Source organism: Zeus faber (genome assembly GCF_960531495.2).
Source record: "Zeus faber genome assembly, chromosome: 4".
NCBI classification, from domain to species: domain Eukaryota; kingdom Metazoa; phylum Chordata; class Actinopteri; order Zeiformes; family Zeidae; genus Zeus; species Zeus faber.
The window spans coordinates 25,400,284-25,413,706 of record NC_137191.1 but is presented as its reverse complement, the minus strand read 5'-3'; the positions used below and the strand labels follow the sequence as shown (position 1 = coordinate 25,413,706).

The window sequence follows — 13,423 nt, the reverse complement described above, 5'->3', positions numbered from 1 at the left end:
AGGACGTGCTCTCCAGACGACCATGTGGGCTGGAATGTGCGCACTGCGGCCGGGCGGAAGTAAAGGACACAGAGGCAGTGAGACAGCGAGCAGAGAGATGTATGGCCCTGCGGCTTGAGGACATAAGCGACTGGGCCAGGGAGCAGCAGGGAGACCCAGAGTTAAGTACAGTATTAAAGTGGCTGGAGGTCGACCAGCGACCAGAATGGTCAGAGATAACTGCAGCGGGACTGTCCTTGAGGGGCCTGCGATCACACTGGGAGGGCCTGACTCTTCGTAATGGAGATGGAGTCAAGACGTTGGAAGGAGCCAGGGAAGGGAGAGATGGCAGGTGGTGGTGCCAAAGAACCGACAGGAGGAGGTGCTTAGTTTCCATTATGGTCCACCAGGAGTAGGGCACTTTGGCGTCAATAAAACGCTAAATAGAGTGCGACAAGGGAGACATGTAGACAGGATTTGCAAGCCTATTGTCAAAGATGTGATCCCTGTGTTGCTCGCAAAGGGCCCTACAGGACAAAGTAGTGCACCGCTACAGCAGTCTCAGGTTGGGTCACCAATGAACAAAGTGGCTGTTGACATACTGGGCCCATTTCCCAACACACCACGTGGAAATCGCTATGTAGTGGTGGCGCTGGACTATATAAAATGGCCAGAGGCTGTGGCGGTTCTGGACCAGGAGGCGGCTAAACACTGAGGTACTTATTGAAGGGGTGTTCAGTCGCTTCGGAGTCCTGGCCAAGCTACACTCAGGGAAGGAATTCTGAGGCCCAGCTGGTCAAGGAAATGTGCAAACAGCATGGAATTCACACCTCTCCACCACCGTACACTGCGCCACTCCTATACGCTGCGCCAACGTGACCAATGGACTTCTACCACAAGATTGTTTGAGGTAGGAGAAAGGGAGGAAAAGTAATAAGAGAGGGTTCTATACTAATTCAAATAAGAAAACATAAGATGAGACTAATCCCTGAGGGGGGGCTCTCTCCTTCCTCACGTTAGACTGTGAAGGAATCTGAGAGTTCAGCGCCATTCTTCTGAAGAAGGTACATTACAGCAGTCTCCGGAAGTTGGGAGATCAAGAGAAATAAACACATCCAAATGAAACTACAAAAAAAGGACTGGGAAAAAACTGCTTCAGACAGCGAAAAGAGACAGAAAAACAGAATCAAAGCGGAGGGGGAGAGAGCGGGAGAGTGTGGACCACAGCGATGAAAGAGGCGGTTCAGGGTTCAAAAGTAGCTGTTCAGAAAGGAAAGACTTTGTAGCTGGAACTTCTTCTTCTCCTTCTCGGATCGATAGGAAGAGGAATCGCTCGTTTAAAAAGTTACTTTGGATTGATCTTTTTAGAGATATTGTACAGTAAGTTGTTCCTTGTTCAACGCCAAGGTTTACGGCCCTTTGTAGACCAACTAGTAACTTTAGCACAACTGGAAATAAAGCCAAAATCATTTGTACGCGTTTAAAAACGAGTGTGGAATGAGGGAGGAAGAGCAGTGACCTTGCTGAAGCGAGGAGAGCAGGAGGAAAACTGTCGGATCTCCACCGGCTCGTCGTCGTTGGTGTCATCCTCGTCGTACGTGTTGATGTGGCGATAGCGCTCCGAGCGGGCTGGGGGGAAAGAAGGGAGCGAGGGGGAGAGAGAGAAAGAGAGAGAGAGAGGGAGGGAGAGAGAGAGAGAGAGAGAGAGAGAGAGAGACAATGAGAGACAGAGGATAGAGATACAAAATGTGGATATTATATCCAAGCCTATGGCAAGCCATTTAAACATTTAATTCATAGGACGAACATAGTCACTTTTTAAAAATTACTAGAACTTATATTTTAGTTACTAGTTGCTATTCCAACAGTTAGTAACTATTTTAGTTTTGCTAGTCAAAATGTATTAGGTATTAGCACTTTTTTGTAATTTATTAGATACTAGTAACTATTCCAATTATTAGTAACAATTTGGACAATTTTGTCATTGAATCCTATGGGGCTCTGTGTTTCAGATATCAAATATTTGCCTCTGACTAGTATCTATTCCCATTGTTACTGGCATCTTTTTCAATTTTAATTTTCAAAATTAATTGAGTACGAGTACTTTTTCATTAATGACACTTGCATTTTCCTATTGTTACTAGTAACATTTTCTGTTTTACCAGTGTCATTTTTAGCCGTCATGAGAAAATTACTAGTCAAGAAAGCTTGTTGGTAGTTTAATTTAAAACTTTACTAGTAATTATAAAACTACGAGTGACAACAGGAAAAGGCACTAGTCACTAATTAATATGTACTGGTACTCAATTAATAGTGACTAGTAAAATTGAAATAGATACTAGTCACAATGGGAATAGATTTGCCTGGGAACCAGACAAATCTGCAGTTCATTTTTAATTTGCTCAGCAGAATATGTCTGGCCACCCTCCCACAAACTGATTTTCTACCCCATGTTGCCATAGTCAGGCCAATCACAACCGTTTATCTAATATAGGGCGGGGTTGATGAGATGCAATACAGAGGAGTGCCGTTGACGCACCTTACCAAGATGGCTGTCACTTATGTTGAACTGTCTGTTGAATCTGCTATCACGACAGTATTAAACAAACTGGACGGCATATTTTCTCTAAAAATCTTTTGTGGATAAGAAAGATATGTTTGCCGTACTTCCAACACGATTTGGTAAAAGTTACATTTACCAACACACTCGCTCAGCGCTACATCACACGTTTCGTTGCTTTGGTTGGTTGTAGGTCTATCCAATGCTCTGATTGGTTGTAAGTCTATCCAATGCTCTGATTGGTTGTAGGTCTGTCCAATGCTCTGATTGGTTGTAAGTCTATCCAATGCTCTGATTGGTTGTAGGTCTATCCAATGCTCTGATTGGATGTAAGTCTATCCAATGCTCTGATTGGTTGTAAGTCTATCCAATGCTCTGACTGGTTGTAGGTCTATCCAATTGCGTCCAGAGACATTTTGGTCTGCACCGTTGATAATGCTCCTTGGATATCGAAAAAAGAACTGAGAGATTCCAGACTAATACGCATTTGCGAATTGTTCTGGCCAGGCTAAGAATAGATACTAGTCGGAGGCAAATATTTGATGTTTCAAACAGTCCCACAAGATCCAATGACAAAATTGTCCAAATTGTTACTCGAAACATTGCATTTGTTTTTTAGTAACAATTGGAATAATTATTAGTATCTAATAAATCAGTTCTTGTACCTTATATATTTTGACTAGTAAAACTAAAATATCTGCTAATAACTGTTGGAATAGCAACTACAGCAGTAACTAACTTTTGAAAAGTGACTAGTTTGTCGTATGGATTAAATGTTAAAACGGCTTGCCATACAAGCCTGCTCGCACACACACACACACACACACACACACACACACACACACACACACACACACTCACTGTCGAAGTAGCTGGTGTCCTCCTCCGACTCCAGGTGAGGGATGAACTCGGCCTTCTGCCTCAGAAGGCTGTTCCAGTCGAGCTCGGTGAAGAATGGGTGCTGCTTGACCTCGAAGGCGCCCCCTGGTGGCACCGAGGACACAAGAAACATCCCGTCACGTCACAATCACAGCAATATTATCACAACAATATTATGTTATCATACAACTGGGAAGTAATCTGAATGATATGCAGCTGTAGTGCATATTTTTGGGATACAAATTTGATAGTATCAATTAATTATGCTGCGTCTACCTGAGGTGGCCCAGAAGTAATAAAAAGCAGAGGGTTTGTGAAACACTTAGACACAAATGTCCAGTCACGTCTTTACTGTGTTGGCCTCATTGGCCTCTTTACTCATGCACAGATTTCCCTCTATTTTAAGTGAAACAGGAAGACGTATCATGGAGTTCTGGAGAGAACGGCCAGTTAGCTCTGACGGACAGTCAAAAATAAATCAGTTGTTTCTCAGGGCGATTGACGGTATTTAGCAATCCTTCACATTACAGGGAGCATTCAAATGCATCAGCTGAAATATTGCTTCATAATAAAGACAGGTGGAAAAAGCTCTAGAGGCAGGTAACAGGGAAATCACAACTACACAACTAAAAGTAACCTTCCCATAAAAAAATCAATACACACTTTCAGTACGGACCACCATCAGCGCTTAAGATATGTACAGTTTGTCTTAAATCCTCAGTGTCAGTTCTCATTCGAGCCATTTTGAAAAAAAACCCTAACCCTGGAGCTAAGTGGCAGCAGAGGGGAGTCCTGAGGACCAGTGTTACCAATACCTGTGCCAAGCCTCATGAGTGGGTTGGTCTGCAGCAGTGTGGAGATGAGACCCTGGGCATCCCCAGGCAGAGCTTCATCCCCCTCTGGCCACACTATGTCGTCTGGAAGGGGCAACAAGGCAGAGGAACGATGATGATTAATTGATGTAAACACGACATGACAGCACTAAAAACACCAGTTGTATTCTATAAAAATGATCTGGGCATTTTCCTCACCTGTGATGACCTGTCCAAACAGCTCCTCCGGGGTGTCTCCAAAGAAGGGCACGCAGCCCACCAGGAACTCGTAGAGGATGATGCCCATGGCCCACCAGTCCACCGGCTTCCCATAGCCCTGCCGCAGGATCACCTCCGGAGCGATGTACTCCGGAGTACCGCAGACCTTGGAGAAGAAAGAAAGAAAGAAAGTCAAAAGGGAGAAGTGAAGGGAGGAAAGAAGAATAGATTAACAGATTGGAGAGATTGATGGACAAATGGGTGGAATGATAGATTGGGATGAAGATAAAGATGAGGATAAATGGATAATTACATTATAATATTAATCATTATAATTAAAAACACAGTTACAGCGAGCTGTTCAGGAGAAAAAAGTATGTAGATGTGTGTGTGTGTGTGTCTGTGCAGTCACATGTCTGTATGGGGCGACACAGGTGGATTTTTCTTTCGTGAAGCTGCAGTCTCACACAATAGGCATCATTACCGAATAAATGATAAACACACTCCTAATCAAAATCTCGACAGGAATACAAACTCAAAGCCGATTACAAACGGCTAAAGTGATGCACGCGGCTGTCTGGAAATGGCTGGAGGACACATGGACCAATCAAATTAATTACGACCAGCTTAATTTGCAGCGTAAACAATAACTGTAATTGCAAAAACAGCTTTGGTGGTGTGGATGGAGAGCGTGAATGATTCGACTCATCCAGGCATCCGGAGAAGCGATGTGATCCCGGGTCTTCATTTGGGTAATACTCAGTTAGGCAGGATGACACCGCAGGTTTATATGCATGGTTAGGCAGCGGGAAGAAAATAACCCTGTGAATGCAAGATGACTGTTTGCACATTCCAGGGCGGCTAGACCTGCAATAGATGCCAAGCGGGGAACCGCACCATGGAAATACAGACTATAAATCCAATGCCAATGCCAATCCAATGTCCAGTATCTGTCCATTACAGAACAGTGTGCAATCACAAGTAGGTTACTGGTTAACCTGTTTGTCCAGGAACTCTCGGGCGTCCTTCTCGATGTGGCCCTCGTAAAGGTTGGTGGTGAGGCTCATCAGACCCATTTTGGACAGGCCGAAGTCAGTCAGCTTGATGTGACCCATGGAGGTAATAAGTAGGCTGGATAAACACAAACAATAGCAAAGATGACACTTTGCCATTCGACAGCCCCAAATAAACTTGCCTATGAGATAATATAGCAGAAATCAGGGACAACTTAGCACTCAAATTTGATGTATCCTTCCCTAATTTTGTCCCTGAACCTTTTTGGTTACAAAAGGTGTGTTTTTAAAAGTCAACTCTTGAATCTGACAAAGTATTTTTATCGCCTCCCTTAAATCAGCTAGATGTGTCATTTTAACACGGTGTTGTATTTTCAGAGGTATCAACTCCATCTGCCGCTTACTTGTCGGGTTTGAGGTCTCTGTGGACGATGCCGTAGTTGTGCAAGTACTCCAAAGCCAGCACGGTCTCAGCAAAGTACATCCTGGCCAGCTCCACCGGTAGAGCCCCGATGTTCTTCAGCAGAGTTGCACAATCACCTCCTACGGTGACATGATAACATTGGTTGTTTAGTAAAGTGGTTCTTAAGATGGTGTCTGGGGGGGGGGGGGATCCCCGAAGAACTTCCAGGGGTGTTCCCAGCAAAATTTTTAATAGTTCAACTTCACCATTGTTTCACGTTTAATCATTTGTTTAATTCAAGACCCTGTCAGAGAATGTAGAATAACGACCGTTTTGATCATAGCCTGATGTTATCTTGCTAGTATAGACTGATATGGAAACTACAGGTATGGCCGTTTGGACTAAATCATATCTAAGAACAAAGATCTTCTCAGGTCAGGGTCCCATGGACAACGTTTCAAATGGGGTCTGTGATCTAATGTGTATTAAATTGACGGCCCATGATCAGAAAAAAACGGTTGAGAACCCCTGGTTTGGTGCAGGGTCAGGGCTTAGGGTTTAGTCCATCGTTCTGAATGCGTTAAGTTATTCATGTCGGCTTGATGACACACCCCTTCACAGCGTTGACTGTATCTAATAAAGATATAAATAATAATAAGATATAAATGCAAATGTAATGATAGTATGATAGTATGTAATGATGTAAAGGACGATGCCAAGGCCAGATTTAGTCATTTCCATGAGGAGAAGAAGCAAATGCTTACTGTATGCTTTGATTTGCTCCCCTGCGTACAGGATTCCGCTGCCCACTAATCTGCCAAGAGGGCAGAGGCATCGCAGTCTGAGTCACACGCAACTACCCTTCATGCCTGAGTGTGTCTGAGAGACGGTGCGACTCACCGAGCCGCCCCCAGGAAGCTGGGTGCAACTGGAGAGGAGGATTGATTTAGCTTAGGCAGCAGAGTGCAACCGCTGACCTTGCTTCACCGTCTTCTGCCGTGGCCAGAAGAAGCCTTCGCGGCCTTTAAAGTCGTTCGACTTTCCTCGATGCTTGAGTATCATTGCGACCGTGAAAGGGGAGTTGCTCGACTTTCTCTCGTCCTTAAAACGACCAGCTGAGTCCAGGGAACGGGTTTGCCCTCTTTACTCGTAGGGCTTTAGTTTGTCTGATACTGTCGACTGTGCAGGTGCCAAGCGAGGACAAGAAGGATGTAAACTTAAAAACAAACGTTTTTATGAATAAATTACAAAGCCATTAAATGAATTACTCTATTTATATAAGTTATTCTGTTTTTGGAGTTTGGATTTTGTAACAATATACCTTTTGGAGACTGTGTTTTGTTGTATATATTTTGTTCTTTTAGGCAAATTTTAGGATTATTGAACAGAATTATTATTATTGAATGCTATTATTTCTTCAATCGGCAGAAAGAAGACATAATAGCAGAAAACAGTTCTCCACAGTTCTCTCTGGAGCCAGCAAATGATCCTTTCCCTGCGTTTCACTGGGTTGTCCAATAAAGTTGATGAAACCAAACTTAAAACCAAAGCATTCACCGACTCTAACCTCAAACTCGAGCAAAAACCAAGGGCGTCCGTCCCAAAGCATCCCTCCCAGCTCACCCTCGACGTATTCCATGACCATGCAGAGGTGCCGCCGGCTCTCGAAGGAGCAGAACATGGAGACGACGAAGGGGTTCTCCGCGAAGGTGAGGATGTCCCGCTCCACAAAGGCCTGCTGGATCTGGTTCCTCAGGATCAGGTTCTGCTTGTTGATCTTCTTCATGGCGAAACGCTGACGCGTCTCCCGGTGGCGCACCAGGTAGACAGCGCTGGAGGAGGGAGGGAAAGCATATGGAGTGAACGCTGAAATTCAAAGATGAGATTTAAAGACGATTTTATACTGACTGACTTATCGACTGATTTATTTCCAATTCGATTTAAGCTACCCGCTGATTTGAGCCTATCTGAGCTTACCCATAGGCGCCATTGCTAATCAGCTTGATGGTCTGAAAGTCTCCTTCGCTTGGCGGCTTGATGGCTTTCCCCCTCCCCTGGTGGAACAACCATCTCGTTCATGAATTACGCACCTCTCAACTCTATCAATGCAGAAGTAAAAGTGTGTCTCTGTTGAATGTGCGTGAACGCCCGCAGGCGACACTTGTTTGCGGTGCACTTGTCAGCCTCCCACCTCGGCAGAGTCGTCGGTCTCCGGGCTGTCGTAGCCTTCCAAGCTCACAATGTCTGAGGAAAACAACAAAAAAAACTTCTTCAAAGTTAAAAAAAACAAAACAAAAAAAACAAAATGACATCCCCGCTGCACTGAGGCTGTGGTGATGAATTTCACGGCAGCTCCAACACGGCTATTCAAACATCTTAGACTGCCGGGGGGCCAAGTTTGTCAAAGCAAAAACAGCAGAATTAAACAGCTCCTCGCTATAAATCCTTCTCCTCGTCTCTCCCGTTTTTTATTAGTCTGCAAAGGAAGTCCCCGCTTTCCTCTGATCTGGCTGATGAGTTTGTTTGTTTTTTTTGTGGAAAAAAACGATGAAACAACAGTTAACGTCAATTCAAATCTTACCACGGGTTATTAAGCTGCTCTTTGAGTGTGCATTTAATGTGTGCATGTAATTTGAAACACAACATCGACAAAGAGCTCAGAAATGAACATAGCGGCAAAGCCTGCCAGTTTTGTTTGACATGAAAAGGAGACGTGGGAAAGCTACAAATTTCTTGAGCTTTGCAAACCAAGGCTAAGTAGTGAAAAGATTCATTCCATTTTCGGACTTGTTATTAATTTGGCGTGCGGTGAACGAGAGCCGAAAGAGTTGTTTTGGCTCTGAGTGGTGAGTGCACTCACTCACTCACTCACTCACTCACTCACAAGAATCGATTTAATTCTGCCAAAATTATTTATATAGGGTTAGAAAACAGCAAACTGTGAATCCCGGATTATTTCCACATTTTTTTAGCCCTCAGCAATTATTTCCAGTTTGCTGCAGTTACACAGAAACAAAGGGATGAGTCTTGTTGAATCGACTCCTGACTCCTTCAAAAGAGTGGTTCACTATGAACAAATCGTTTTGTAAGTGTTGCCTCACTAGACAAAAGCTGAGATAAGCATTCCAAACACCTGGCGTTCTGATATTTGTCTTGAAATAAACGCCACGGCTTATTGCGAATAGTCATTCCAGCCATTTACCCCATCAGCTAATGAATAGCTGTTGATGGATTAGGGCGGGCGCAGCAGATGTGAGTTTGAGCCATGAGGTTTGGGAGCCCTGATGATTAATGATAGGCCGCGATGCTCCTGCACAGCCAGCCAGCAAATGAGTCAGTCAGTCGACAATCTGTATCCCAATGACTTTCCACCGGATGATCGGACACCTTCCCATTCACAGAGACGCTGCTTTCAGAAATCGATTGAAATAATGTGACTGATGTAATGTCTCACATCAGGAGGCGGAGGACGGCATGTTGACGCTGCTTCTCGCTGAGGTGCTTAGTGGGTCATGGCAGTTTGAATATCAAACTGACATACTGACATATTTTTTTAAAGAGGTAGTTTTCAGTGGTTCTCAATGTGGGGTCTAGGGGGTCCCCAGCAAATTGTGACTTCACCGGTATTTAAGTTAACACCATCAGAGGAAGTAGAAAAATGATTGATCTCATCCTGGTTTCAGTTATCTCTCTAACTTTAGCTTTAACAGACAGATATGGAAGTCCAGACTAAATCTGTAGCTTACAATAGAAATTTGTAAGTGAAGTTTGAAGTTTGGGGTCCCAGAGACAAAATCTTATCTTGGGGTCTGTGGCTCAATGCGTATGAAACTGAGGGGTCCATGATATGAAAAAAGGTTGGGAACCGCTGATCTAAAGAAGTGAAATAGACATTCCATCCGTCACCTAAAGCAGGTTAAGAAGTTCATATCCTTTTTTCTTTCTTTCTTTCTTTCCTTCCTTCCTTCCTTCCTTCCTTCCTTCCTCCCTGTCAACTCCCACGGCCTCTCTCACCTTCCAGCGGGTCCCGGGTCAGACCTAGTTGACTGATGATGTAGCGGGGGATGTCGGTCTTCATCAGCTGGCCCTCCTTGGCGTGGTCCTCCGCCGCCTCCAGGAGATGGTAGAACTCCTCGGGGTTGAATTCCTAGCACAGGAGGATGAGACATTACTCTAAGAAATAACCACACTTACTTACAATATCACATTTCTAACGCTAACTTCTGTGAAAACATTACTTAAAGTGGAATATTTAAGTTTTGTTTTTTTTCCAGATTTTTCCCATTCATTTTTTTTTCTTAACCAGCAAATGAGGATTTCTGCATTGCGGTACACACCAGGGTTATGTTTGTTATAAAGTCCTCTGAATATGGAACTATTCTCTTTACAAATATTTTTCTTTGTGAATCAAAATGATAACACAAGCTCTGTAAACCCATGACACCAAGTTTTGTAGCCTGAAGTAAAAAATATTAAGGTGGTAAGACCCATATTATATAACTAAGTAAGCGTAAGTGTGGCGTTCATGTAAAATTAGGCAACTTAAGGTAAAATCAATTGATTATCGAAATCCAAATTGATTATTTTGATTGAATTATTTAGATTTAATTTAATTTGTGCAGCCCAAAATACAAAAGTTGAGTTAATATAACCCTATTCCTACACCTACACAACTTAAAGAAGGAGTCAATTTTTACAGTGAGAATGAGCAACAATAACTGGCCAAAGTGTACCTGCAAGCTCGACCCTAACCCTATCACCAGACATGAATCAGAATGAATTTGTGGAATTAGTGACATGCGAGATACAAGTACATGTGTGTTTGAATCCCCATTTATATACAAACATTTTGAGTGAAGAGGGATTATATGTATATTTTCTGTCGACTATTTGCATATATTTGACAATTTTTTATATTTTCAAAATTTTAATTTTTCAAACTTCACTTTTTTTAAATATTTAATTGTATTATTCTCAAAAATTTCAGCCTGTAAAGCCTTTATTTTTATCTTTTATTCTAATCATCTGCAGTGAAACACCACCAAACCTCAGCTGAAAAAAATACTATATATTTATTATTGTATTTAAATAGTCACACATAGTAAATCAAACCACACGTGACATGTCACTGAACAGATTAAATCCACGGTCATGAACAGATTGAGCAGTGTAAACAACATGCCGACACAATGAAATGAACCAAGAGTACTTTATTGAATTGCATTCACCCCCCGCCCCTATCATCCTCCACCCCCTCTCCTTTCCTGACTTTTTACCTAATCCAATTCAGCTTCTGGGGGGTTGTCAAAACCAAAACACGAGCAGTGCTAAAACATTTCCAACGTTAAAAAGCCTTGTGTAAATGCACCCTCATCCTCATCCTCATCATCACCACGCTTTCCTGTGGGAGTCTGCTTCATCCCTGCTGGTGGAGGCGCACAGGGAGAATAACATTTTGATTAGAAAACAGAGCCCGGGGCACACAGGGTAATTTCCTCCCTCTCCCTCTGCTCTCTCTCTCTCTCTCTCTCTCTCTCTCTCTCTCTCTCTGCCTCTCTCCAGCTGAGGCTTAGAGAGAGAAAGAGAGAGAGAGAGAGAGAGAGGGAGAGAGAGAGAGAGAGACAGAGAGAGAGAGAGAGAGAGAGAGAGAGAGAGAGAGAAAATGGTGAGTGAGAAGGCAAATCCATGAAGGGAGAAGAGAGAAGGGGGAAAGTGAGATAGACAGAAAGAGGGAAAAGTGAGCGAGAGAGTGGCAGAATGAATAGATGGGGAAAGAGCCAGGGCAACGTTCTTATTTCTACTAGGCTGCCGACCGCGTCTGTGACATTTCCACCGATTCTGACCGTGGGACTGACTCGAATGCTAAATGAACTTCAGAGACAGGGACAACATGTGTGTGTGTGTGTGTGTGTGTGTGTGTGTGTGTGTGTGTGTGTGTGTGTGTGTGTGTGTGTGCGTGTGTGTGTGCAGGCGCCCTCTCTCTCTTTCTCCCTCTCTCGTCTCCTCGTCCTCTCTAACCCAACCGCCACAAGGATCTACAGTAAAGTCCCGTCCACATCCTGAATGACCCTATCGACCTCTTCCAACAGTAGTCTTGGCAACAGAAAGATGATCCTGCGAGAAATGGGTGGGGATGAGCCGGTGACGGACACAAAATCAATCAGAGAACAGAATAGCTTATTATTATTATTATTATTATTATTATTATTATTATTATTATTAATAATAATAATAATAATAATAATAATAATAATAATAATAATAATAATAATATTGTTATTATTATTATTATTGGTGTTGTTAGTTTGTTATTATTAGTGTTGTTATTATTTCTGTCATAATTATTATTATTATTATTATTATTATTATTATTATTATTATTATTATTATTATTATTATTATAGAGTAAGTTGTGCGTGTATCAGCAGATGCCTCTCCACAGACGGATGTGCTTCTGGGAAGACTCTCTCGTAGTGTGGGTGGTATGGAGGAATATTTTATGGTATCCTGTTTAGTAAGAGAAAAACCCTGTGGCTGTCAGGATGTGTTTGCTGGAGCAGAAACATGCAGAGAGAGGGGAGCTGATGTATTACAATGAAAAAGCTTAAAGAAGCTGTGGTCTGTGTTACAAATACAGCACTTGTTAACAATATACAGCTAGAGATACAGAATACTGTACATATGAATACATTTTTTTGTACATTTTAGGAGCTCAGAATAAATACACAAAAACACTGTAGATTACAGTTAAATCCATAAGGATGCTTTCTGTCCTTCTCCTGTTCTGTGACAGTTTTGATATATTTTTGTGTAGTTAGTGCGTCATTTTGTTTTTGTCCCATAGATGTCTCCTTTGTTTTACAGAGCCTTCTCGTTTTCCTTTATTGTTTCACCTGTGTCAATTCGTTATTGTGTTCACCTGTGTCTTTTAAGTCTGCAGTTTAATTTCCTCTGTCCTTAAGTTAGTTTGTTTCCTAGTCAGGGTATATTTGTTGCCGAGATAAGATTTCCAGTTAAGTTTGGTCATATTCTACTAATACCTTTTTTGAATTTAACTCTGCTGTTTTTGGAATCCTGCCTCTGCCTCAGTGTCTACATTTGGGTCCTAGTTCTGAACATATTCAACAAACACTGCTGTGGTGTGATTTAAGCAGCCACAACTGTCTTGGGTCTAGTTAATTTGGCCCAGGATCAGGGGTAGCTGTACTCCTGTTGCTCATCAGAGCAATCAAGGAGCACAGGTTCACACCCATCCCCATACACATGGGAGGAGCACTTGTCACGACATCTGCTCGGGGCTTGTCCCATCTTGCTTACTCTCTTCAATAAACTGGTACATTTCAACACCATCATCTGTGTCAGAGGGCCCTGAAAAAGCCACTCGGGTGGCTTGTGGCAGGAGAACTGCCAAAACTGCATTAACTGGACTAACAGAACAATTCCTATTTCTCTCCGGAGCAACAAATCTTTGTAATGTAATATTTACTTGTTTTTGCGTTTAGGCTAAATTAAGCTTAAGGCATAACTGATTAAGTTTGTCGTTGTGGCCAAAGCAACC

General features: G+C 42.7%; 1 protein-coding gene across 1 annotated transcript in view; it reads right to left on the bottom strand.

The window, feature by feature from the left end:
• Nucleotides 1-13,423, bottom strand: part of mast1a (microtubule associated serine/threonine kinase 1a) — a gene marked incomplete at both ends in the record, with an annotated part of 75,869 nt that overhangs the window by 15,196 nt on the left and 47,250 nt on the right. The window contains 10 exons of the mRNA XM_079999506.1: nt 1,499-1,608; nt 3,401-3,523; nt 4,234-4,335; nt 4,450-4,615; nt 5,448-5,580; nt 5,867-6,005; nt 7,489-7,697; nt 7,843-7,919; nt 8,057-8,109; nt 9,880-10,012. Coding sequence (XP_079855632.1) covers nt 1,499-1,608; nt 3,401-3,523; nt 4,234-4,335; nt 4,450-4,615; nt 5,448-5,580; nt 5,867-6,005; nt 7,489-7,697; nt 7,843-7,919; nt 8,057-8,109; nt 9,880-10,012 — 1,245 coding nt within the window. The remainder of the gene's footprint in view (nt 1-1,498; nt 1,609-3,400; nt 3,524-4,233; nt 4,336-4,449; nt 4,616-5,447; nt 5,581-5,866; nt 6,006-7,488; nt 7,698-7,842; nt 7,920-8,056; nt 8,110-9,879; nt 10,013-13,423) is intronic.